At 37.7% G+C, this 25,791-nt stretch overlaps 2 protein-coding genes across 2 annotated transcripts in view; both read left to right on the top strand.

Moving 5' to 3' along the window:
- Positions 1–25,791, top strand: part of LOC307149157 (putative adhesion G protein-coupled receptor E4P) — a gene marked incomplete at its 3' end in the record, with an annotated part of 269,548 nt that overhangs the window by 23,395 nt on the left and 220,362 nt on the right. The window lies entirely within an intron of this gene.
- LOC307154735 (adhesion G protein-coupled receptor E3-like) overlaps positions 1–25,791 on the top strand; it is a gene marked incomplete at its 3' end in the record, with an annotated part of 34,213 nt that overhangs the window by 5,160 nt on the left and 3,262 nt on the right. Inside the window, exons 5-14 of the mRNA XM_079864821.1 lie at positions 9,942–10,319; positions 10,404–10,460; positions 12,633–12,664; positions 18,423–18,491; positions 18,635–18,842; positions 19,485–19,604; positions 24,141–24,322; positions 24,432–24,593; positions 24,669–24,875; positions 24,953–25,185. Coding sequence (XP_079720947.1) covers positions 9,942–10,319; positions 10,404–10,460; positions 12,633–12,664; positions 18,423–18,491; positions 18,635–18,842; positions 19,485–19,604; positions 24,141–24,322; positions 24,432–24,593; positions 24,669–24,875; positions 24,953–25,185 — 1,648 coding nt within the window. The remainder of the gene's footprint in view (positions 1–9,941; positions 10,320–10,403; positions 10,461–12,632; positions 12,665–18,422; positions 18,492–18,634; positions 18,843–19,484; positions 19,605–24,140; positions 24,323–24,431; positions 24,594–24,668; positions 24,876–24,952; positions 25,186–25,791) is intronic.

A 25,791-nucleotide genomic window follows, 5' to 3' on the forward strand; every position in this document is an offset into this window, starting at 1 on the left:
GCTATGTCTATGATCTTCGTTACTTGATTTATATTTGATAAACATTTTTTCATCAAATAATATAAAATAATTACTAATAGAAGTATTTTATTGAAATAAGTACTCAAATTTTATATTGATATAATAACTTATTTGCCTGGCTAAGCGGCAGGTGACGTCAGCTGCCAGTGGCAGCTACTTCCTGCTGCCAGCTGCCGATTTTTCGCTGAACCCCCTCTCCAGCACTGCTACACACACCATGTTAAAGCACAGAAGATTTGCAAACAGAAACAAGTCCAGAGAAATTTTCCAGAGCAAATTTTTAAGCAGACTTTGCTTTTACACACACCGTGGAGAGCACAGCGCACACACACACACACACACACACACACACACACACAGCGGAGAGCACGATATTACAACGGACATTCAAACAGATATTTTATTACGAATATAGGACTGACCTAAAGGAAAATGTAGGGCTGGGCGATTTAAATCGCGATATTGTTATGCGCATCTCGTCAGTAAAGCCGGTTCCTTGATTAGTAGTAAATCGCCATCACCTGCTTTCAGATGGAGCGGCATTTACTACAAAGAGCCGTAGTTAACTGACAAGCTGAGCCATATCGCATCAATATCGCGGACGTATCGCCAGCCATAATTAATGCGATATGGCTCAGCTTGTCAGTTAACTACGGCTCTTTGTACACAGCAAAAACTCCAGTGTTAAATTAACACTCCTGGGAGTGTATGAGTCCACACTCAAGAGTGTTAAAGGTAATGAGATAATTAAGTGATTAATTTAGTGATGATTGAACATTATTGAAGACACCTGATGTTAACAAGCAGAATCACTGAAGGAGAAAATCTCAAATTGTAAGTTACCGTTATGACGATCAATGGTTGCTTTAGTTGGACTCTTGACCCATATATTATTAACTTTTTCTGAATTATAATCACCAGTTGAACAAAGAAAAAAGTGATCTGATGGTGTTGGTTATATTATGACAATCATCATTTGAACTTGATCACTGAACACATTAAAATCCTTCTTTCTGACTTCGATTTATTTTGTTGGTTAGTGAATCTGCATAAATGCCCAGAATTTTTGATATAATATAAAGGATTTCTTAAAAGTTGTTTAAAAAAAAAAATCATTCTTTTAGGCACACACAGATGTCAAGATTCAGTCTATGCATCTCAACAATGGTGAGGAGCAGAATATTCAATTAGGAAAAGTAAATTACATAGACAATTCAGATCATAATTTATTCATACCGCAATGCATGATGGGAGCCATTAATGAGTTGTGATTGGTGGCAGCCACTGCAACATGCTTTATTATTGTCACCATTGTTGAGATTCACAGGCTGATTATTGATGTCTGTGTTTTAAATGAATTTATCTGAATGTCTTTTGATCAGAACAATGTTTATTAAATATTTTGAATTATAAGTAAACTACTGATAATCATAGGCTGAAGAATCACTAAACTGCAGCTAACAAGTTAAACCAAACTATCTTAATAAGTTTCCTTTTTCAGATCACTGCATGATTATGTCAAAACATAACCAACACTATAAGATAACATTTTACTTTGTTCATTTAACTGTTATAAATCAATAACAGCAGACAAACGACAGTAAATATTAAAGTAAACATATAATGGTAGAGCCCAACATATAATCTAGAGCCCAACTAAAGCAAACACCCATCACCTTAATGGGAACTTACAATTTGTGATTTTTCTTCTTCAGTGATTCTGCTTGTTAACATCAGGTGTCTTCAATAATGCTCAATCATCACTAAATTAATCACTTAATTATCTCCTCAGCCCTAAATGCCGCTTCATCTGAAAGCAGGTGATGGTGATTTACTACTATTCAAGGAACCGGCTTTACTGGTGAGATGCGCATAACAATATCGCGATTTAAATCGCCCAGCCCTAGTAGGAGGTGTCCATGAGATAGGAGCAGGAGAAACTTGTGCTAAGTATTCTGATTGATTATTTTGTCATTTTGCCTCCACGTCTCCCCGATTGCCCGCGAGCTTCTCCTCCTGTCCATACGGTAATTTATCTACTGTGCGACAGAGAGTCGCAAGTTATGACGCAATCATTAGCCTATTTTTACAAAAACTGCTTCTACGGGTCCATAACGTAAGATACAAGGTAATGGAGCCTTTTATACATTTTCGTGTTTCTTTAGAAATAAATAATGGACAAATGGAATCTTTAAACCCCTCAGATGTGAAGTTATTCGCTGTCAAAGTGACACCAAAATGAATGGGAGTCAATGGAATGCTAACAGCAGGTGGGGGTCTGCTAATCAATGGCGGCGCCCGGGGAAGCTTCAGTTTTTTCTGAAACATTGACCCCCTGCCAAACACAAACCTTTTCTTCTTCTTTGTCCTTCAGAGCAGAGGTCCTGTAGCTGACACGAGTCACGACTACACTGCCCTCTATAGGACTGGTGCAGTCGCAGTGTGCATGTGTCGAATCTGTCCATCCTGAGCTTTAGTGGACACTTTTCTGAGCACCTCGTGTCTGATCTCTTCTCAGCTCAAACACTGACTGTCACTGAGTGAACGACAGATCTCTGTCTCTCTCTCAATAGTGCTAGTCTAGAGTCAGACCCGATCAAACCACTGATACAGTGTTGCTGCACAGCAAAATCCCCAGTGTTAAATTAACACTCCTCAGTGTACATATGTGTCCACACTACAGAGTGTTAAAATTAACACTGAAGCAGTGTTGAAGTTAATGAGATAATTATGTTAACACTAGGGCTGGGCGATTTAAATCGCGATATTGTTATGCGCATCTCATCAGTAAAGCCGGTTCCTTGATTAGTAGTAAATCACCATCACCTGCTTTCAGATGGAGCGGCATTTACTACAAAGAGCCGTAGTTAACTGACAAGCTGAGCCAAATCACATCAATATCGCGGACGTATCGCCAGCGATATTTAATGCGATATGGCTCAGCTTGTCAGTTAACTACGGCTCTTTGTACACAGCGAAACATCCAGTGTTAAATTAACACTCCTGGGAGTGTATGAGTCCACACTCAAGAGTGTTTAAGTTAATGAGATAACTAAGTGATTAATTTAGTGATGATTGAGCATTATTGAAGACACCTGATGTTAACAAGCAGAATCACTGAAGGAGAAAATCACAAATTGTAAGTTACCGTTATTGTGATGGGTAGTTGCTTTAGTTGGGCTCTGACCCTTTTATGTGTACTTTAGATTTTGTTTGGCTGTTGTATCTGAGTTAAAACTGCCAGTTGAACAAAGAATATAAAGTGATCTGATGGTGTTGGTTATATTATGACAATCATCATTTGAACTTGATCACTGAACTCATTAAAATCCTTCTTTCTGACTTCGATTTATGTTGTTGGGTACAGCATAACTGGGAATCTGAATAAATGGCCAGAATTTTTTTATGTAATTTAAAGGATTTCTTAAATGTTTAAAAAAAAAAAATATTATTTTAGGCACACACAGATGTCAAGATTCAGTCTATGCATCTCAACAATGGTGAGGAGCAGAATATTCAATGAGGAAAAGTAAATTACATAGACAATTCAGATCATAATTTATTCATACCGCAATGCATGATGGGAGCCATTAATGAGTTGTGATTGGTGGCAGCCACTGCAACATGCTTTATTATTGTCACCATTGTTGAGATTCACAGGCTGATTATTGATGTCTGTGTTTTAAATGAATATGTCTGAATGTCTTTTTGATCAGAACAATGTTTATTAAATTTGAATTATAAGTAAAGTACTGATAATCATAGGCTGAAGAATAACAAAACTGCTGCTAACAAGTTAAGCCAAACTATCTCAATATGTTTCCTTTTTCAGATCACAGCATGATTATGTCAAAACGTAGCCAACACTATAAGATAACATTTTGCTTTGTTCAGTTAACTGTTATAAATCAATAACAGCAGACGAACAACAGTAAATATTAAAATAATCATATAATGGTCTAGAGCCCAACTAAAGCAAACACCCATTACCTTAATGGTAACTTACAATTTGTGATTTGCTCCTTCAGTGATTCTACTTGTTATCATCAGGTGTCTTCAATAATGCTCAATCATCACTAAATTAATCAATTATCTCCTCAGCCCTAAATGCCGCTTCATCTGAAAGCAGGTGATGTTGATTTACTACTAATCAAGGAACCGGCTTTACTGACGAGATGCGCATAACAATATCGCGATTTAAATCGCCCAGCCCTAGTTAACACTGAAGCAGTGTTGAAGTTAATGAGATAATTAAGTGATTAATTAAGTGATGATTGGCCATTAGTGGTGACACCTGATGATAACAAGCAGACTCACTGAAGGAAAGAGAAACAAGAACAGAAAAAAGAGAAACACAAGAACTACTGACTTCGAGCCATTGTTGCACTTATTATTTTGCCAGTTTGACTTTATTTCTGTCATACATCTACACACGGTCTTATTTAGATTTAACATAAGTTTAGATGTTAATGTTTTATGGAATGTTTCGTTTAATGTCACCATTATGGTGGTTAGTGGTTGCTTTAGTTGGGCTCTTGACCCTTTACTATTTAACATTAGTATTTCTCTGGCTGCTCCAACTCTGTGCTTATAAAGCATATGTGTTGTGGCAAGAGAAACTATGATTTGGGCTGTGTTTCCTGAAAGCATCGCAAGCCTAATTTGATCATATAGACCATTTGTTGCAGTTGGTCTGAGATCAAGTTAGGCTTAAGATGCTTTTGGAAATGCAGCCCTGGTTATGATTTGATTTGATTACTACTGGCCTGATTTAAAGCTGCAGTCGGCAAGTCTGGAAGATTGAGTGGACTTAGCCAAAATTTTGAATGTTTACAACTCTCATGCCCCTCCCCACTACCAACGAGCACCCGCCCATCGTCCATGCATGTGTACCTGATTTTCTGTGAACGCGTCCGTCTCTTCAGCATCGATCAACACCATGGACTCGGAGGTAGGCTGGCCTGGCTAATCTACCCATAGATAGCAATAACCGAGGAATTGGAAGCTTGTTAGTAGATTTTTTCTCCGCCATCACGCTTCGTACAATCTTCAGGCGAACTTCAGGCATGTCGTGTGCATGTGATATTGTAATGTGCGCGTCTGCGTAAGGGAGGGGGGATCTGTGGCGTGTGCACGAACTGTGATTGACAGTCAGATCTCACACCCCCCTGCGCTGATTGGACCCGTTGAGACGGGAGCGGTGGATTTTTGCAAAACAAATAACACGCTCCAGGTGGAGTTAGAAGCTCGGGTTTTTTTCTAAAACCACCTTATTTATGTTGTTCTGTCGGATTATAGTGTCAATTTCACTGAATTTGATCAAAAAAATGTTGCCGACGGCAGCTTTAATGATGTCACCCAGCATTATAAACTGATTATCCAAATGTTTTATTAATTTTTCACTACAGTAGTTACTTCTAGCAATTTTTTAATGATCTGAAAGTTTTAAAATCACACACTGACATCAAGAATCTACATATGAATCTCAACAATGGTGACAATCAAACAAATGCTTAATGTTGCAATGCATGATGGGAGCCACCAATCAGAACGCATCAATGGCTGACATCATGCATTGCAGCATGAATAAATTATGCAGCTGAATTGTCCTGTAATTTTCATTGTTTTTTCTGTTGGCTTTTATTTTGCTATTGTTTTGTTCTGACTTTAGTAGCTTGTTTTGTGATGTTCAGAGTTGATCTGTTTGTCACTAGTTTATTGTCACCATTGTTGAGATTCATATGCTGATTCTTGATGTATGTGTGTTTTAACACAATAACTTTTTTGCACAAAGTATTTTCAAAATTTCTCATATTGCTGTTGGATCTCAAACTGTAGAATCTCAGAGCTACAATCACCAATACTAAAACAAGACATCAAGCATATAGTCAAAGATTTAGACTCTGAATGACATCAGTGAATCAGGACACTACATGATAATGTCATTATCAAAACATACTGTCAGCAGGTCATGTTTTCTCTTGCAGTAATAAATGTGCTTTATAAACACAATGTTGGAACAGTCAGAGAAAAACTAATATAAAAAAATGATAAGTGTCAAGAGCCCAACTAAAGCAAACACTGACCATCATAATGGTAACTTGAAAAGAAAAGTTCCATAAAACATTACCGTCTAAACTTCTGTTGAATCTCAAGAACTTTTGTCGATGTATGACAGAAATAAAGTCAAACTGGTAATAATTAGGGCTGGGCGATATATCGCACGATATTGTTATGCGCATCTCGTCAGTAAAGCCGGTTCCTTGATTAGTAGTAAATCGCCTTCACCTGCTTTCAGATGAAGCGGCATTTACTACAAAGAGCCGTAGTTAACTGACAAGCTGAGCCATATCGCCAGCGATAATTAATGCGATATGGCTCAGCTTGTCAGTTTACTACGGCTCTTTGTACACAGCAAAAACTCCAGCGTTAAATTAACACTCCTGGGAGTGTATGAGTCCACACTCAAGAGTGTTAAAGGTAATGAGATAATTAAGTGATTAATTTAGTGATGATTGAACATTATTGAAGACACCTGATGTTAACAAGCAGAATCACTGAAGAAGAAAATCACAAATTGTAAGTTACCATTATTGTGATGGGTAGTTGCTTTAGTTGGACTCTTGACCCTTTTATGTGTACTTTAGATTTTGTTTGGCTGCTGTATCTGAGTTATAATTGCCAGATGAACAAAGAATAAAGTGATCTGATGGTGTTGGTTATATTATGACAATCATCATGTGAACTTGATCATTGAACTGCTAATTTGCTTATTTCTGACTGAAATGTATGTTGTTGACCACAGAATAACTGTGATTCTGCATAAATATCCAGATGTAATATATTAAGATGTAATATAAAGGATTACTAAAAAGTTGTTTAAAAATAAATAAATAAATCTTTCTTTTTAGCAACACACAGACATCAAAAATCAGTCAATGCATCTCAACAATGATGACGAGCAGAATATTCAATTACGAAAAGTAAATTACATAGGCAATTCAGATCATAATTTATTCATACCGCAATGCATGATGGGAGCCATTAATGAGTTGTGATTGGTGGCAGCCACTGCAACATGCTTTATTATTGTCACCATTGTTGAGATTCACAGGCTGATTATTGATGTTTCTAAATAAATTTATTTGAAAGTCTTTTGATCAGAACAATGTTTCTTAAATATTTTGGATTACGAAAATCATATGCTGTAGAATCACAGAGCTGCTGTAATTAACAAGTTAAGCCAAACTATCTCAATAAGTTTAGTTTTTCGGATCACAACATGATTATGTCAAAATATAACCAACACCATCAGATCACATTGTCTCTTTGTTCATCTGACTGTTATAAATCAATAACAGCAGACAAGCAAAATTTAAAGTAAACATATAAGAGTCAAGAGCCCAACTAAAGCAAACACCCATCACCATAATGGTAACTTACAATTTGTGATTTTCTCCTTCAGTAATTCTGCTTGTTAACATCAGGTGTCTTCAATGCTCAATCATCACAAAATCAATCACTTAATTATCTCATTAACTTTAACACTCTTGAGTGTTAATTTAACACTCATATTTTAACACTTTACACATTCTTGAGTGTGGACTCATATACACTCCCAGGAGTGTTAATTTAACACTGGAGTTTTTGCTGTGTATATATATATATATATTAGGGCTGTCAATCGATTACATTTTTTAATCGCGATTAATCGCATATTGTCATGAGTTAACTCACGATTAATCACATTTAATCGCACATTTTTTAATTGTTCTAAATGTACCTTAAATTAATACTTTTCAAGTCTGTAATACTCTAATCAACGTGGGCATGGATAAATATAGATGCTTTATGCAAATGTATGTTTATTATTGAAACCATAGTCAATATAGAGCATAAGGACGAGAAGGTTTCAAAGGTCACAGATGTTTTTCAAAGAACTTGTTCACGTAGAAAGAACAAAAAAATGCCAGGTTACCATTACTTCTCTTTCTTTGCACTGAGCAATTTACTAACACAAACATGTTTAGATTTATGCATGACAGGGCAGCTCTTCTGAAAATACTAAATGTACATTTATTATTTATTAGCCTATTACATTGTAGTTTGTCTCTCTCTCTGTGCCCATTTTGATGAAGCTAAATTCTCAATAAAACTGTTTTCATTGGTATATTTTACTGTTTCTGTTGTCAAACAACGGAATGAATTTGAAATGGTGACTGAAACGCGACCCATTAAGACATAACCAGCTCGCCCTTCCAAGATGTTAAGTTAATCTGCACAAAAATTCTGATAATCGAGCCGTCGTCTGGTGAAATCAAATTCACATAAGATAAAGACAATATCTGTGCTCTGATTTCGGCTATACTTGTAAAAATAGAAAAGCAACATAATATCTGTGCTTAACTGAGTTAAAGGAGAACTTGGTAACTTTTTTAACTTAATAAAACTGTCTAGAATTCATTTGGATGGTTAAACAACCTGTTCTGGTGATATTGGTGACTTTCCCCGCTCCCCCCAGCGTTCCCAGGCGGAAAACCAACCTTGCAACTTGGGGACTACCGTCCCGTCAAGATAGAAAATGGAAGTCTCGTGAGAAGCGAGAACGAGAACGTGCGCGAAACACGAATTGCTTTACGGCAATTCGACATAAACACACACGCATGTATGATGTATTACCAGATTACCCACCTCGGTAGACATAGCTCCACACGATACAGTTGGCTTGCTCCGATCAAAACAAACGCACATGAGCAGCGGTAGAGAGGGGGAGGAGGCCACCGCAAGTGAGTTTTTTACGACCGTGTTGTGAAATATACGCCCCCCCACAGCTGTAGGGGGAGCTCGTGGGGAAAACATGCGACAACAAACGGAAAAATCAGCGAAGAAGTGACTAGAGTTCGCTAGAGTTGCTGAGTTCTCCTTTAAAGCGCTGCTCCTCCGCGCGAGACGCAGAGAGAGAGAAAGCGAGCGAGCGAGTGAGCGAGAGAGAGAGAGAGGCGCGCGCGCGCGCATGCTGAGAGAGCAGTACCGGCGGCCGGTAGATTCTCAGAAACTAAATAAGGTTTGGGCGCTTTGTTGAAGGGAAAAAATCGCTAAAGGGGTCTGCAATGTCGCTAAGTTAGCAACACTGTGTATCTCCATTTCTCCAACTAGGGGTTGGGCCACGGGTCAAACAGAAAATATGCGCTGCGTTAATCGCACGTTAAAAAAATTAGTGCCGTTAATATGATTTTGCGTTAACGCGTTATTAACGCGCTAACTTTGACAGCCCTAATATATATATATTTTATAATACATATGTCATGATCCTGCCATCTAGTCCTTGATGTTCTTTAATTCTTGAGGCAGGATCATGACAGACCCATGTTTTATGTGCAAGCACATGGTCTTTTGTTTGGGCCATGTGCTTGCGTTGTCTCGTCACGTAACCCCGCCCCCTTGTTACCCTTGTTTAGTCATTATTGCTTTACTGTGTCACCTGCTGTCATCATTAGTTTCTCCCTATTTAATCCCCTTGTGTTTGCTGTCCTGTGTCGGTTCATTGTTAAACCTGCTATGGTGTTACATGTTATCGGCTATCTGTTATTGTGAGACTTTGTTCACTGTGAGTACCCTGTCAAGAGAGAGTTCTGTTTCTGTAATAGCTGTTTATTTGTAGTCTAGTTACGTCAAGTCTTAGTCTAGTTTAGTCACTCGTTGCCCTGTCCTTGTTTTACCCCCTCGTGGGCTTTGTTTTCCCTGTTATTTGTATATAATAAACCTAGTGTGTCCTGCAAACTGTCTGCTATTGGGTTCACCCTTCAACCTCATAACAACATAATATATGTATAATACAGTATATACCATGTGTTTTCATGAACATTTATATTTAGACTATGACTTCATATTGGTGTTTTCATAAGTTAATCTCTCTGCAGACCCCTGCTACAACTACACTGTGCTGGACAATCCATGGAGATCCATCAATAATACACATTCTTCAGTCATAATGTGTGACACGTCTGTCTCCTGGAGCGGCTGGTATCGTCTCTTCATTAACAACACTAGCGCTCATATCCCAGACACGTGTGTTGCTCAGTCCAGCTGTGGCACTAATATCACACTGTGGATCCGTGGTGGACACCCAACAGTAACAGATGGAGTCGTCACTCGAGATGTCTGCGGTCACTGGAGTGGTTACGCGAGCTACTGCTGCTATTACGGGTCTTTTCCCATTAAAGTCAAAGCCTGTCCAGGCAATTATTATGTCTATGAGCTGGTTAGTCCGGCTGTGCACTGTTCAGCATACTGTGCAGGTAATTATATTCACATGAGCTCTTTCTACACACTCATGATATTTGTGTCTCTGTTCATTAATCACTATTCATCCAAACTTTCAGACACTGACAGCATTAACACCAGCCCTACAACTGTCACACCAGTGACCATCTCACCTGGTAATGTTACACACTGAGTCTCTATTGGCTTATTTTCTGAATGTTTTCTAATGTATGTAGGCTACAGATCAGGGCTGCATTTCCCAGAAGCATCGAACAACACCAATGGTCTCTATGATCAACTTAGGCTTACGATGCTTTAGGGAAACTCTGCTCTGTATCATTGGATAGATGTGTGTGTGTGTCAGAAGAATAAAATACTTACTCTTATACATTGTAAAAAAAACAAAAAAAAAAACAGTAACAGATGGAGTCGTCACTCGAGATGTCTGCGGTAACGCTGGGAGCTACTGCTGCTATTACGGGTCTTTTCCCATTAAAGTCAAAGCCTGTCCAGGCAATTATTATGTCTATGAGCTGTGTACTGTTCACCATATTGTGCAGATATTTATATTCACATGAGCTCTTTCTACACACTCATGATATTTGTGTCTCCATATATATTTAAAGGTGAAGAATGTGTCTGTGTTCTGATTGTTTCGGGAATATCTGCATTGTTTTCTATGACATTACGTTAGTAGGCGTACGCTAAATACAACAACAGCAACATGGAGGGGTTTGCAACACAGATGTTGTCTTATTTAAGTTTTACAACATGGAAATGTGTATCCGACACGCTGGACTACTGCGTCTTCTGTGGCAGCGGCAGAACCGGAGATTTAGATTTTTTGCTGTTCACATCAGCTAATTCTGATCGGATTTCAATCGGATATGCACAAAAATCGGATCTGGACTGACAGTCTGAAAAATCAGAGGAGAAAAGCCTCCGTCCCGCGCGTTGACGGGATGCGTGACATGTTTGTAACAGTGGAAAACAGGGGTGGTTTCTAACTGGGTTTTTGAGACTGTCTTTGGTTTACTGCAGTTTGAATATACTCAATGGTGTTGACATGAATTTGTATATCGTCTGTCTTAAATCATGTTAAAAACACCACACAGTCATAGAAACACAGTTAACTTGATTTTCACCATAGAGAGTTAAATGAACCATCAGCAGTGTTAAAAACACTCTGAAGCAGTGTTAGAGTTAATTACATAATTAAGAGATTAAGTCATGATTGTTTAATTTTTTAAGACACTTTAGCAGAATCACTAAAGAAAAGAAAAGTTAAGAACTTAACAGTTCAAAGGTGGTGCTAAGAATAAACAATCTCTAATGAAAAAAGTATACTTTATTGTATTTGAAATATATTCCATTGTTCAATAGTACATTGCAAAATACATCTTTAAATATATTATATATTAACATCATGCTTTTACCTATTTTCACAATACAACTTTTAACACACTTTAAAATAATTGTACTTTAGTATAATTTCTAAAAATATATTTTAGAAAAACATACTTGAAGTGAAAATTCTGTTTATTTTTTAAGTGTATTTAGTTGTACTGAAAAATATTCTTCAGGTAGGCTATATTTTTAACTGTGTGCTGAAAATGATCATTGTAACAATGCATTCAACACAGCAAAATCCCCAGTGTTAAATTAACACACTCAGTGTTTATATGAGTCCACGTGTTATAAGTAACACTGAAGCAGTGTTAAAGTTAATGAGATAATTAAGTGATTAATTGAGTGATGATTGAGCATTATTGAAGACACCTGATGTTAACAAGCAGAATATGCTAAATTATTTATTTGCATTTGTAAATTTTTCTGAATGTTTGGTGTGTGAGTGTGTTGGTGTCTCTATATAAGAGTGTGTGAAATGTGCATTTGCAGAACATTGCATTTTTTTATAACATGACATTAATGTCTGCACACAAGCTACTGTATCTTAAGTTATTTTTATTTTTTGACTGAGAGGAGATAGATTTAGATTTTATGTCCATATATGATAAAAATTTACAGGCAACATCTCTTCATTCCCATATTTATGGTCGCATCCATCATTCTATTTCTGATCATTTATTTTTTCTTTAATTCTGACTGCTGCTAATCTATTAATCTTGTTTAGCACAGTGATTTACACTGATAGTTTTATGTGCTGGTAACATGAGTTCTGCTCCTAATGGAGAAACATCATAACAGTTTAAAGTGAGACACTGACTTCTACTCTGGACTAAGATCAAAATGAATAAAATACAACATAAATGGATAGGACTTTTCTAAAGTTTGTCTGACACAGATGTATTTTATTATTGTCTTCATGCTGATTTCTGTCATTGCAGATATAAATATAACGCTGGATGAAGGATGCACCGTAAGTTGAGTTTCTGAAATTGAAGTTTTATATTTTAACAATATAAGTGCATGGTCTAAAAGGATCGTCTCTATTCTCTTAAAGGGGGGGTGAAATGCTATTTCATGCATACTGAGTTTTTTACACTGGTAAAGAGTTGGATTCCCATGCTAAACATGGACAAAGTTTCAAAAACTAAGTTGAACGTTTGAAGGAGTATTTTTGTTCCAAAAATACTCCTTCCGGTTTGTCACAAGTTTCGGAAAGTTTTTTTCGAGTATGGCTCTGTCTTACGTAAGATAGGGCGGAATTTCCTTATATGGGTCCTAAGGGCACTTCTCCGGTAAGATCGCGGCCGCACGCGCACTGGTAGACTAGAGCAAGAGAGTGAAAGCAGTTCGCCATCAAAGCGCCCTGCCCGGCTTTTGGGAAGTCAATGTCACCAAAGAAGTGTGTTTTTGGTTGCCAGGGCAAGACAACCCTGCACAGATTCCCAAAGAACCCAGCGTTAAGGAACCCGTGGATGGAGTTTGTTTTCCTGAGCATAAACGGTTAGACTGTTTGTTCCCTGCATTTCGACGATGATTGTTTTATAAACAAAGCCCATATCGACGGATTTGCAGATCGTCTAATGCTTAAGGATCGAGCAGTCACAATGATAAAGGTTCGCGGTCGTGCGTTGGAACCGGACGGTGAGTAAAACTGTTTGTTGAACAAATGTCTCTGTGTGTTGTCACTAGCTTGGCGCGTTAGCACAGCTAAGCTTCGCCCACAGGGCCCGCCCCCAGCCGCTCGTTTTTTTCCGGAAAGACTCGGTACAGTCTATCTTTCTGTTAAAAATTTAATAAAACAAAAGACTTTTTGGAGATATGAAGGATGCATTATTACTTCTATAGGTACTCAAGATTAACAGGAGATTGAGTGAAAATGAGCATTTCACCCCCCCTTTAATGAGTAATGGGTAGGGCTGGGCGATATATATCATGAGATTGTTATGCGCGTCTCGTCAGTAAAGCCGGTTCCTTGATTAGTAGTAAATCGCCTTCACCTGCTTTCAGATGGAGCGGCATTTACTACACAGCAAAAACTCCAGTGTTAAATTAAGAAAGAAGTTAGAGAAGTTAATGAGATAATTAAGTGATTAATTTAGTGATGATTGATCATTATTGAAGACACCTGATGTTAACAAGCAGAATCACTGAAGGAGGAAATCACAAATTGTAAGCCACCGTGATGGTGATGGGTGTTTGCTTTAGTTGGGCTCTTGACCTTTATATATTCACTTTAAGTTTTGTTTGCCTGCTGTTATTGATTTATAACAGTTAAAAGAACAAAACAAAGTGTGATCTGATAGTGTTGGTTATGTTTTGACAATCATGCTGCAATCTGAAAAATGAAACTTATTGAGATAGTTTGGTTTAACTTGTTAGCAGCAGCTTTACGATTTAACAGCATATGATTATCAGTACTTTACTTATAAACCAAAACATTTTCATAAACATTGTTCTGATCAAAAGACTATCAAATAAATTAATTTAGAAACACAGACATCAATAATCAGCCTGTGAATCTCAACAATGGTGAAAGTAATAAAGCATGTTGCAGTGGCTGCCACCAATCACAACTCATTAATGGCTCCCATCATGCATTGCGGTATGAATAAATTATGATCTGAATTGTCTAAATGTAAATGTAATTTACTTTTCCTAATTGAATATTCTGCTCGTCACCATTGTTGAGATGCATAGACTGAATCTTGACATCTGTGTGTGCCTAAAAGAACGATTTTTTTTTTTTTCTAAAACAACTTTTAAGAAATCCTTTATATTATATCTAAAATTCTGGATATTTATGCAGAATCACAGTTATGCTGTAACCAACAACATTAATCAAAAACATAAACTTCAAATGGCGATTATCATAATATAACCAACACCATCAGATCGCCTTTTTTCTTTTTTCATCTGGCAGTTATAACTCTGATACAACAGCCAAACAAAATCTAAAGTTAATAATATAAGGGTCAAGAGCCCAGCTAATGCAAACACCCATCACCATAACGGTGGCTTACAATTTGAGATTTTCTCCTTCAGTGATTCTGCTTGTTAACATCAGGTGTCTTCAATAATGATCAATCATCACTCAATTAATCACTTAATTATCTAATTAACTTTAACACTCTTGAGTGTGGACTCATATACACTCCCAGGAGTGTTAATTTAACACTGGAGTTTTTGCTGTGTACAAAGAGCCGTAGTTAACTGACAAGCTGAGCCATATCGCATTAATTATCGCTGGCGATACGTCCGAGATATTAATGCGATATGGCTCAGCTTGTCAGCCCGTTAAGCTGCAACCCCACTTTTGAAAAATCCCCAGAAATTACATACCCAAACTGAAACAGATACAGTTCATGATCCCTTTGCACTAAAAGCACAAGTATGATCTCATTTGAAAGCTGACACCTGGCAGTTTATTGTAAATGTAGAATTAATTATTGTCATAATGAAAAATATAGTTATAAATAGCTTCAAAATTTTGTAAAGTTATTAGAAATGTATTTTTATGAAACATTTTCATGAAAATAAAATTGAAGTTGGCACTGTAGCAATCTAGAAATGCACTGCAGCACATGTCTGACCATGTTATATGTAAAATATGAAGATGATAAGTCTAAAACTCTGTATTTAGTTAAATGTTTTTCAAGATCATGTCATGACTTTATTTTGATTTGACTCTAAAAATGCTGCTGATTTTTATAGTCATCTTCTAATTCATCTATTCAGTCTTTTGTCTCTATTGTTTTGTGGTGCAAACGATCCCCGTTCAGTCTCAGTCTCCCCCTGCACACATTCACACCTCTCCAGCCTGGTTATGGCTCTAAATATGCATTTCTTTTGTCTGCATTACAGTTACTAACGACTGGCTATTCACAGGCTATTCATAGGGTTTCAATCCCTAAATTCTTTTATCAAAGTTCTCACTGTATCTAACTGTATAAAATGCCCTTCTGGAATAAAGAAACATTTCAGCAAGCATTCTTATTTAGAAACAAAATCATAAAAGATAACTGTTAGGTTGCAGGTGCACCTAGAGCTAGCTAGCATGTTAGCTTAGCACACCATCAATACACGACAATTTATGAGATTAAAACCATGTTTGTGCTCCAAACTTACTTTATAACGCAAGTCGAGTATTTTAAATAATTTTCTGTGATCTAATTTGGCTTCAGATAAAAAAAATCAGAGAGAAAATATACTATTATATAGTGTTCTGCACAATGATAGTCTATATAGATTAGCATTACATTATAAATATAATCTATTATTATGAAAATACCTGGCATGGCTTGAAAAACACAGGTAACTCAAATATCATTGCAATCATGTTTATTATCTTCAAAACATCTTTATCTGCATGTTACAGCGCGATCTCTGTTCGCTTTGTGTGTATCAGTGACGTCCTGGAATGTCACATGATCATGGCTCTTCTTCATGTTCCATATATGGACTATTATTGTGCATATAGCGCCCTCAGGCTATTGGTATGAATTGAAAACATAGTATCAGAGTATCCAAGCGCTCATAATGATTACATCGACGCATTTGGGTATAAATTCAATAAATATTATTCCTGTCTATAGAAATCTGATGTAAACCTATAAGAATATATCAATATTTCTCCAAATCTGCACATTTTTGAGCTAAAGCCCTAAGGGAAGTTGTTTTGTGAATCGCTGTCATGACGACAGCACGGGAGTTTTTTTATGAATGGGAGCGGCTGACGCGCATAATTCATATTAAAGGTATCGACTCATTTTTTCATTTCATAACTCCTGACACAAATTAAGAAATAACTGTCGCTATAAGTTTCTCAGAATACAATAGTGGTCAAATACTGAAACTTGAGTCTTATATCTTTTTAATGATGTATAGCTTGTCAAGGTATAACATTAAATCTGATAGTAACTTTGAACTATATATATAAAAAAAAAACGCTTTTGACAATGGTTAACAACTACGGCTCTTTGTAGTAAATGCCGCTCCATCTGAAAGCAGGTGATGGCGATTTACTACTAATCAGTTAACCGGCTTTACTGACGAGATGCGCATAACAATCTCACGATATCGCCCAGCCCTAGTAATGGGTGTGTTTTGGGCGTAACGTGCAACAAACCAATCAGAGTCTCATCTTCCATCTCATCAATACACACTTGCGTAGCGCCTGGCGCTGCATTGCACCGGGTGTATGATAGAGCCTTAGAGTTGAACTAACAACGGCAATGTTTCCATCCATGTATTGTAGCCTATGCAATTTTTGGGATATTGCATACGATTATGTGACTAGATAACTGGACTGATCAATCTCATCACACACCATCTAAAGTTTAGTTTTGGTCATTCTGAAATGCCTGTCATCAAAATGATTTGGTTTGATTATCTCCCAGAATTGTCACACACATTAGGCATCTGAACAAAAGATAACATGACAGTGTTACCCAGTCAACTATTTGATCTCACAGTGATCTCACCATGAGCTCTCAGGATACTCATACTATGGCCACAATGTGAGGTCAAAGTGTGCAAAGCCTAGATACCCAGCATGCATTGCAGCATGAAGCTTTTGATCATCACCATTGTTGAGATTCATACACTGATACTCGATGTCTCTTTGTGTCTAAATAACACAGTCGTTCATATGTTTTTATCTAATTATGGATTCAACACCCTTCATAAATGATTATGACACTGCTGAATTTCAAACTGTATAATGAAAGTTATGTTTAAATATAAAATACCTCACAAAGACTTACATACTGATTCTAGATGATGACATCTTTACCAACAACAAACCAACATCACCTGGATACATTTTCTTTTAGCCATATCAAATGTGCCTTACTAACACAGTTAATAAAAAAATGTGAAGGTTAAAAGTCACGAGCCCAACTAAAGCAAACACTAATCACCATCATGGTAACGTCAAACTAAATAATAAAACGTCAACATCTAAAACATCTTAATAAACAACATCTTAATTCTTAATAAGAACTTTTGTAGACATCTGAAGTCAGTCTGGTTAGTAATAAGTGGAGCTGGTAATGCTGTTTGTGGAGTTGTTTAATCCTCCTCTGCTGAGATCTTCACAGATTTAATGTCTTTTATTTCATCTAAGGCTGTGGCTGAAGTCAGTTGTATGTTTGGAGAACGTTCTTATAAGAAAAATCTGTTATCTGGGTGTGCACTCATACTGTGAGCTGAGCATGTGACACCACTGTGACATCACTGTGAAAGTGTTGAGAAACAGGAAGTAGAATCTCCCCCCAGTGACCGATATATGAACCGCCTCCTCTCAACCTGCTCAACATTTTGAATTCACAATGAGCTCATATATTACTGACACTGTGAGCATCACCGTATGAGAATGGTGTGATGTCACTGTGATCATGTGTTGACTGGGTTATTATGGGGTTTCATCTGAGCTTTTAGGAGCAAGTATTTTTATGCAATTCAATTTGTTTTGCTCAATTCGTAACTGGAAATTGTTTATTAGTTCAAAGAGTAGTGCAATAAAATGTGCATTGTAGATATCCGTTATGTAAAATATGAATGTGCTGTTCTATTTATTGTTGCCAGATTTGTGTTGTGTGTCTGTACTAACATCACTGAACCTTCACAGTGACACTTCAGTGCAGTAACAATACATGTTTGGCTCTCTGTTAATAATGAAAAACATGATCAAAATCAACAGCCTACTGCTTTCACAATTGTGATTTCAGAGTCAGAACTGTTTCCAAAATCTTCTTGAGAAGATCGAGAACATCACATCTCAAGTGCTCTCTGTGACTGTAAGTCTTCAAGAGAAAAATAATCAAATAATCAAACATTTGTCAGTTATATACTGTAGATAATATATGATTTACAAAACAGTGCTGTCTTATTTGCTCTGTTGACATTTATTGTGACACTGTTTATCTGATCAATAAATTAGACTGTGACCAACATTTTGACTGTAGCCTTCAAAGCTTCAGGGAAGATTTTAGAGTCATCTTCATCATCATCATCATCATCATCAGTCAGCCCAGCTGAACTAGCCTCCTATGGAAACCGTATCTTAAAAACCAGTGAGAAACTCATCTCTACATTGGTGAAGCCGACGGACACGAGTGACAGTGTCAGATTTGCTCTTGCTGTTGTAGGTGAGTGGAGAAACTGTTATTATTGATGATGAAACTGACATTATATATGATGTCAGGGAGTTTATATAGTCTAGAGAGCAGCGGTGGATCACGGGTGTCAGACGGTGAGGATGATAAATGCAGATACAGTAACTATATAATTGTGAAGAATTACAAATGTTTTACTGCTCTTTTTGTTGTTGATGTCAAAGGTCAGTATTTTGGTTCAAAGTCATTTATCATTTGGTAGAAGCTCGTCACATTAGACAGATTCCAGATGGAGGTCGTGTCCTGAAAAACACTCATCCTGAAAAACCATGAAAAATGTTTGATTTTAAGGACATTTTGGACATTTGGATTTGGAAGCTAAACCACTTGGGAACTGAAGCACTTGTACAGTACTTGTCTATACAGTGTACTGTAAGATCTAACATTTGACCTCAAGATGACCTTACAGTTAATAGGGATTAATTTAATCTGCTAACTGAATAAATGTAAATATAAGTAAACCTAAAGGCTTCATCAGAGACCAACAATAGTGAATATTCATTTTATTTGTTTGTCTTTTGTGCAAATTCAATGGAATTGGACTTTCATAAAAAAAAAAAAAAAAAATGTAAATAAATTAATATAGCACATAACTGCTTGTTTGTTTTTAATCAGAGGTTGAAGTCTTCATGGTTGGACCACAGGTCACCTTAGATAAAATCCCTCGACTTGACACGACAAATTCTTCTGTGGACATCGATCTCATTGGGATCGCCAAGAACAACAATGAAACAAGTATGTGAGATGTTTCTGTAGGTTTGAAACATCTTAGAGTTATCATCAATATTGCTGGATCTCATGCTGCAGAAACACAGGGTTTGTGATGTGAATATATTAGTGGAACAACACAATTGTTAGATTCAAAAGACATCAGTGAATCAGTCTATTTCATGATGATTATAAAACCATAAACAAGTAACCATCATCACCTGATCTCATTTCACTTTAGCTTTCTTTGCTGCTGCAAATGAGTTTGACAAACACACTGTGGCCAAAAAAGACAAAATATATAATAAGAGTTAAGAGCCCAACTAATGGAAACACTATTCACTGTTATGGTGACTTCAAATGAAACACATTAGAGTTAAACCTCTGTTAATTCTCAATAAAACTTGTGTAGACGTCTGACAGAAATAAAGTCAGTCTGGTTAGTAATAAGTGAAGCTGGTAATGCTGTTTGTGGAGTTGTTTAATCCTCCTCTGCTGAGATCTTCACATATTTAATGTCTTCTTTTCTCTTCAGTTGATTTCATCTAAGGCTGTGGCTGAAGTCAGTTGTAGTTCTTGTGTTTCTGCTCGTCTCTTTTTCTGTTCTCTTCTTTCCTTCAGTGATTCTGCTTGTTAACAGGCTTATTAACCCTCTGGGGACCAAGCTGTTTTTGGGGTCCTTGAGATGTTCTGACATGCCTTGACATTTGTGCTTTTTTCAGTTATTTATAAACATGTTAATGGCTAAGGTGTAAATTCACTCTATATAGCACAAACAGGGCTACCATAATATGCGAGCAACGTGTATGTAGATGTTTGTATTTTTAAGAGAATAATGTTTATGCGTGGTTATTGGAAAAAATAAAATGAAAGTTGCTGAATTAAGACCACAAAACACATATTAAATATGTGTCCACAAGACTTTTGACTAATGGATGTTGTCCCTTTGAGTTCTAGCTTCAAAATGATGTGAAAATAGTCTTGCTTTATCGTTCACAAAAAAAAAATACATTGATTTAAATAGTGTAAAACAGGTTTTGCTTGGAAAGCCAATATGCGAGGGGGGGCGTGAAGGAGGAGTGGTTTACACCTTAGATTACAATGTCCCACCCACTCTGCATAATGACTCTGCCTAATGAGCCATTCATTCAGGTGTGACACTGACTGAGCCACAATGCAAGGACAAAATATGTATTTAGACTTATATTGACCATTTAAGATTTCGCTTACATCTCTCTTGTAAATATGTTTTGCTATTTTATTAAAAATGTTACAATTACAACAATAATTACAATTTCAACAATATTTCAAGTGTACTCTTTCTTTGTAAAAAAAAAAAGAAGAAAGATTATAGGCCTACATTTTATCATATGTATTCATTAGTTTGAATATAGCCAACATTGGAACATCTAACATCTTAGTCTATGACTTTATTTTTGACAAAAATAATATTTTATATATATATATATACAGTGAGGAAAATAAGTATTTGAACACCCTGCTATTTTGCAAGTTCTCCCACTTAGAAATCATGGAGGGGACTGAAATTGTCATCGTAGGTGCATGTCCACTGTGAGAGACATAATCTAAAAACAAAAATTCAGAAATCACAATGTATGATTTTTTTAACTATTTATTTGTATGATACAGCTGCAAATAAGTATTTGAACACCTGAGAAAATCAATGTTAATATTTGGTACAGTAGCCTTTGTTTGCAATTACAGAGGTCAAACGTTTCCTGTAGTTTTTCACCAGGTTTGCACACACTGCAGGAGGGATTTTGGCCCACTCCTCCACACAGATCTTCTCTAGATCAGTCAGGTTTCTGGGCTGTCGCTGAGAAACACGGAGTTTGAGCTCCCTCCAAAGATTCTCTATTGGGTTTAGGTCTGGAGACTGGCTAGGCCACGCCAGAACCTTGATATGCTTCTTACAGAGCCACTCCTTGGTTATCCTGGCTGTGTGCTTCGGGTCATTGTCATGTTGGAAGACCCAGCCTCGACCCATCTTCAATGCTCTAACTGAGGGAAGGAGGTTGTTCCCCAAAATCTCGCAATACATGGCGCCGGTCATCCTCTGCTTAATACAGTGCAGTCGCCCTGTCCCATGTGCAGAAAAACACCCCCAAAGCATGATGCTACCACCCCCATGCTGCACAGTAGGGATGGTGTTCCTGGGATGGTACTCATCATTCTTCTTCCTCCAAACACGTTTAGTGGAATTATGACCAAAAAGTTCTATTTTGGTCTCATCTGACCACATGACTTTCTCCCATGACTCCCCTGGATCATCCATATGGTCATTGGCAAACTTAAGACGGGCCTTGACATGTGCTGGTTTAAGCAGGGGAACCTTCCGTGCCATGCATGATTTCAAACCATGACGTCTTAGTGTATTACCAACAGTAACCTTGGAAACGGTGGTCCCAGCTCTTTTCAGGTCATTGACCAGCTCCTCCCATGTAGTTCTGGGCTGATTTCTCACCTTTCTTAGGATCATTGAGACCCCACGAGGTGAGATCTTGCATGGAGCCCCAGTCCGAGGGAGATTGACAGTCATGTTTAGCTTCTTCCATTTTCTAATGATTGCTCCAACAGTGGACCTTTTTTCACCAAGCTGCTTGGCAATTTCCCCGTAGCCCTTTCCAGCCTTGTGGAGGTGTACAATTTTGTCTCTAGTGTCTTTGGACAGCTCTTTGGTCTTGGCCATGTCAGTAGTTGGATTCTTACTGATTGTATGGGGTGGACAGGTGTCTTTATGCAGCTAACGACCTCAAACAGGTGCATCTAATTTAGGATAATAAATGGAGTGTAGGTGGACATTTTAAAGGCAGACTAACAGGTCTTTGAGGGTCAGAATTCTAGCTGATAGACAGGTGTTCAAATACTTATTTGCAGCTGTATCATACAAATAAATAGTTAAAAAATCATACATTGTGATTTCTGGATTTTTTTTTTTTTAAATTATGTCTCTCACAGTGGACATGCACCTACGATGACAATTTCAGACCCCTCCATGATTTCCAAGTGGGAGAACTTGCAAAATAGCAGGGTGTTCAAATACTTATTTTCCTCACTGTATATATATATATATATATATATATATATATATATATATATATATATATATAATGTTAGATATGAGCAGAAATTGCTAAACAAAAGCTTATTTGATGTGGCAGTATATTCTACAGTAGCCTAAAAACTGTACCCAAATAGTCAACAAAATGTTGTCTTTCATACTTCGCCTGACTGTAACGTTGTTTTTATGAAATATTAGGGCATATAAATGCTAATTTGCAGTTTAATACGTTGCTTATACAAATACATTTTATTTCAACATATTCCAGTCGATTTTTACTCATCTCAGTAGGCTATAGCAAAGCAGTTTATTCTTTCACACACAGACGCGCGATTCCTATTTAGGCTAAACAGTCTTTACAAATATGTACCCTTCATTCATCTCACAGAAAGGCGAGTCATATTATAGAAATGCGATTCATCTTTTTGCGGTTTACATAGGCCTACACTAACGTTATTCCATAACGTTATTCCACATCAACATTGAGAAAAGAAAACAGCCTACCTCACTCCTCAGCGGGATCTGCTCCTCATATCAGGAGATATTGCTCCTCATATCAGCACTGTTCTGAGGAAACTTTTCTCCATAAGGTAGGCTATATTATGTCTCACTCGCGGCGCTTTGTTTACAGCTGATGTGGGCGTTTCACAGCTCTGAAATGGTTCTCAGAATTTGCGTTTGAATAGCACGCGCTCTCCAGGGAGTGGTCACATTACTTTTGAATGATCTCGTAATGAGCTCGACTGGAGTCGCTCTCTTTTTATACAGATTACAGAAGCTGAGAATATTTGTTTTTTATATAAATTACTTCATTTAAAAGATGCGATCTCAAGCTTTATGCCCGTGGGTCTGTTTGCCTGTTTGACTGAATTTTCGCGGAGTTATAGATCATTTTCGAACGCGTTTCAAATGGGAGTTTACTGACAGAGAGAAGGCAGAAATCGCATCATGTTAATTTTTCTTTATTTGTCAAAAAGGAAAACACTTTATTTTTATTGTGAGTATACAGAAAAAAAATTGAAACTGAACAGGATCGATTGATGTATTACACGAAAATGAAAGATCAAAATTAACAGAGCATTTAGTGTTTATTTTTCATTGCTAAAAAAAAAAAACGAGCAAAACGCGCGGGTGCGTTTTTGGTCCCCAGAGGGTTAAGGATGAGATGACTCCATATTTAATATACACAGATTTTGTGGCTCAGATAAGGTCCAGTTCTGGTTTATTTCTTTGCTCTTGGCTGACATGTGGCATTTCTATGGCCTGCTTGTGGCCCAGATCTGGCAAACAGGAGTGAGCCGCCCAAGGGCCGTCATTCCACGCTGCATGTGGGCCGGATATGGGCCGACACAATGTTGCTATGTGGGTTACCACTAAGCCACATTTGCTTATTATAAATGTTTTTTTGTTGTTGTTTTTTTTATTGTTGTTGTTATTGTTTTAGTATTGTAAACATGTAAGCTTCTGTTTGTGTCACACAGGATCAGCTGCTGTGGCTTTCATGAGTTATAACACAATGGAGAATCTACTGAAGCCCAACTTCTTCAACACATCAAATGACACGATTAAAACCATGATGTCCACTGTGATCTCAGCTACTCTTCCCAAAACCACCAACACTAAACTCACCAAACCAGTCAACTTCACCCTCAAACACATCAGAGTGAGAGACTGAAATGTGTTTTTGTCCAACCTGAGAACTGATGAACATCTGAAAACATCTAATATTCAGTGTTGTTATATTTTCTGCCTGTTCTTTCTTCTTTCTGCAGGAGTTTGACCCCAACGGTTCTCTGTCCTGTGTGTACTGGAATATCAGCGAGTGGATTGTAGATGGTTGTTCTGTTTTAAAGACCAACAGCAGCTACACTGTGTGTTCCTGTGTTCATCTGTCCACATTCGCTCTCATCATGCAAACCAGCCGTCCACCAGAGGTACGAGAACATTTATAGTGAGCATTGAAGAACAGCACAGATTTGGCACTCATGTACTCTGACATGTTTTCTCAGAGCGACCCACCGCTGGACCTGTTGAATTTGGTGTGTGTGATCGTGGGGCTGGTGTTCTTCAGTTTGGCCCTGTTGACCTTTGCCCTTTGTCAGTGGAGTCCTGGAATGAATAATGTGGCTCGAATCAACCTCTGTGTGAGTCTGCTGTTGGCTCACCTTCTGTTCCTGCTCACACAACAGTTCCTGAGCCTCATACGCCCTCATCAGGTGAGAATGATGAAGGAGCCCTACAGCTCAGCACGGTCTCACTGAGAATCATCATAACCGACTCTCATGATCTCCAGGTGTTGTGTGCCGTGATATCAGGTGTGCTGCACTTCCTCTTTCTCTCCGGCTTTGTGTGGATGTTCATTGAAGCTGTGCTGCTCTTCATCTGTGTGAAGAACCTATCACAGATCAGCTCCAAAAAGAGGGAGGTGCTTAGCAGTGGATTCCTATGTGTGATTGGATATACGGTTGCTCTGGTTGTGGTGGCCGTGTCTGTCGGGCTGTTTCCTGAAGGATACGGCAGCGAACAGTGAGTTATTGTTGTTGTTGTTGTTTTAGGGTGTATTCACACCTGCCTCGTTTGGTTCGATTGAATCGAACTCTAGTTCGTTTCCCCCCTTGGTGCGGACCTTTTGGGCAGGTGTGAATACAGCAATCGAACTCGGGTGCGGATCAAACAATCGAACCGAGACCCAGCTGAAGAGGTGGTCTCGGTACGGTTCCAAACGAACTCTGGTACGGTTCGTTTACGGTGTGATACTTAACAAATAGGATACTTAACAAAACTGACATTTTGGCATAATGGTGTCTAAAGCGAGCGAGCGAGCCAGAGTGAGCGCACGGCAGAGAGAGAGGGAGCGAGAGACTTTGCGTGTGTGTGCCAGCTAGTGTGCCTCACGAAGCGCATGTAAGGACCCAAGCAATCAATTGTCGGTGCGGGGGGGCTTTTATCTATACCATATAGTTTCTTCATATTGCGTTTGTAGAGAATAACACCAAATCAGTAAAATAACAAATATTACATTACGAAATATCTCCATGCTGAGCCTGTTTGTGCACTTCCTGCACTCTAAAAAGAGATGTGTTAAAAAACAACACACAAGATGTGTTGATGGAATTTGACACATGTTGTGTA

Source organism: Squalius cephalus, assembly GCF_949319135.1.
Source record: "Squalius cephalus genome assembly, chromosome: 2".
NCBI classification, from domain to species: domain Eukaryota; kingdom Metazoa; phylum Chordata; class Actinopteri; order Cypriniformes; family Leuciscidae; genus Squalius; species Squalius cephalus.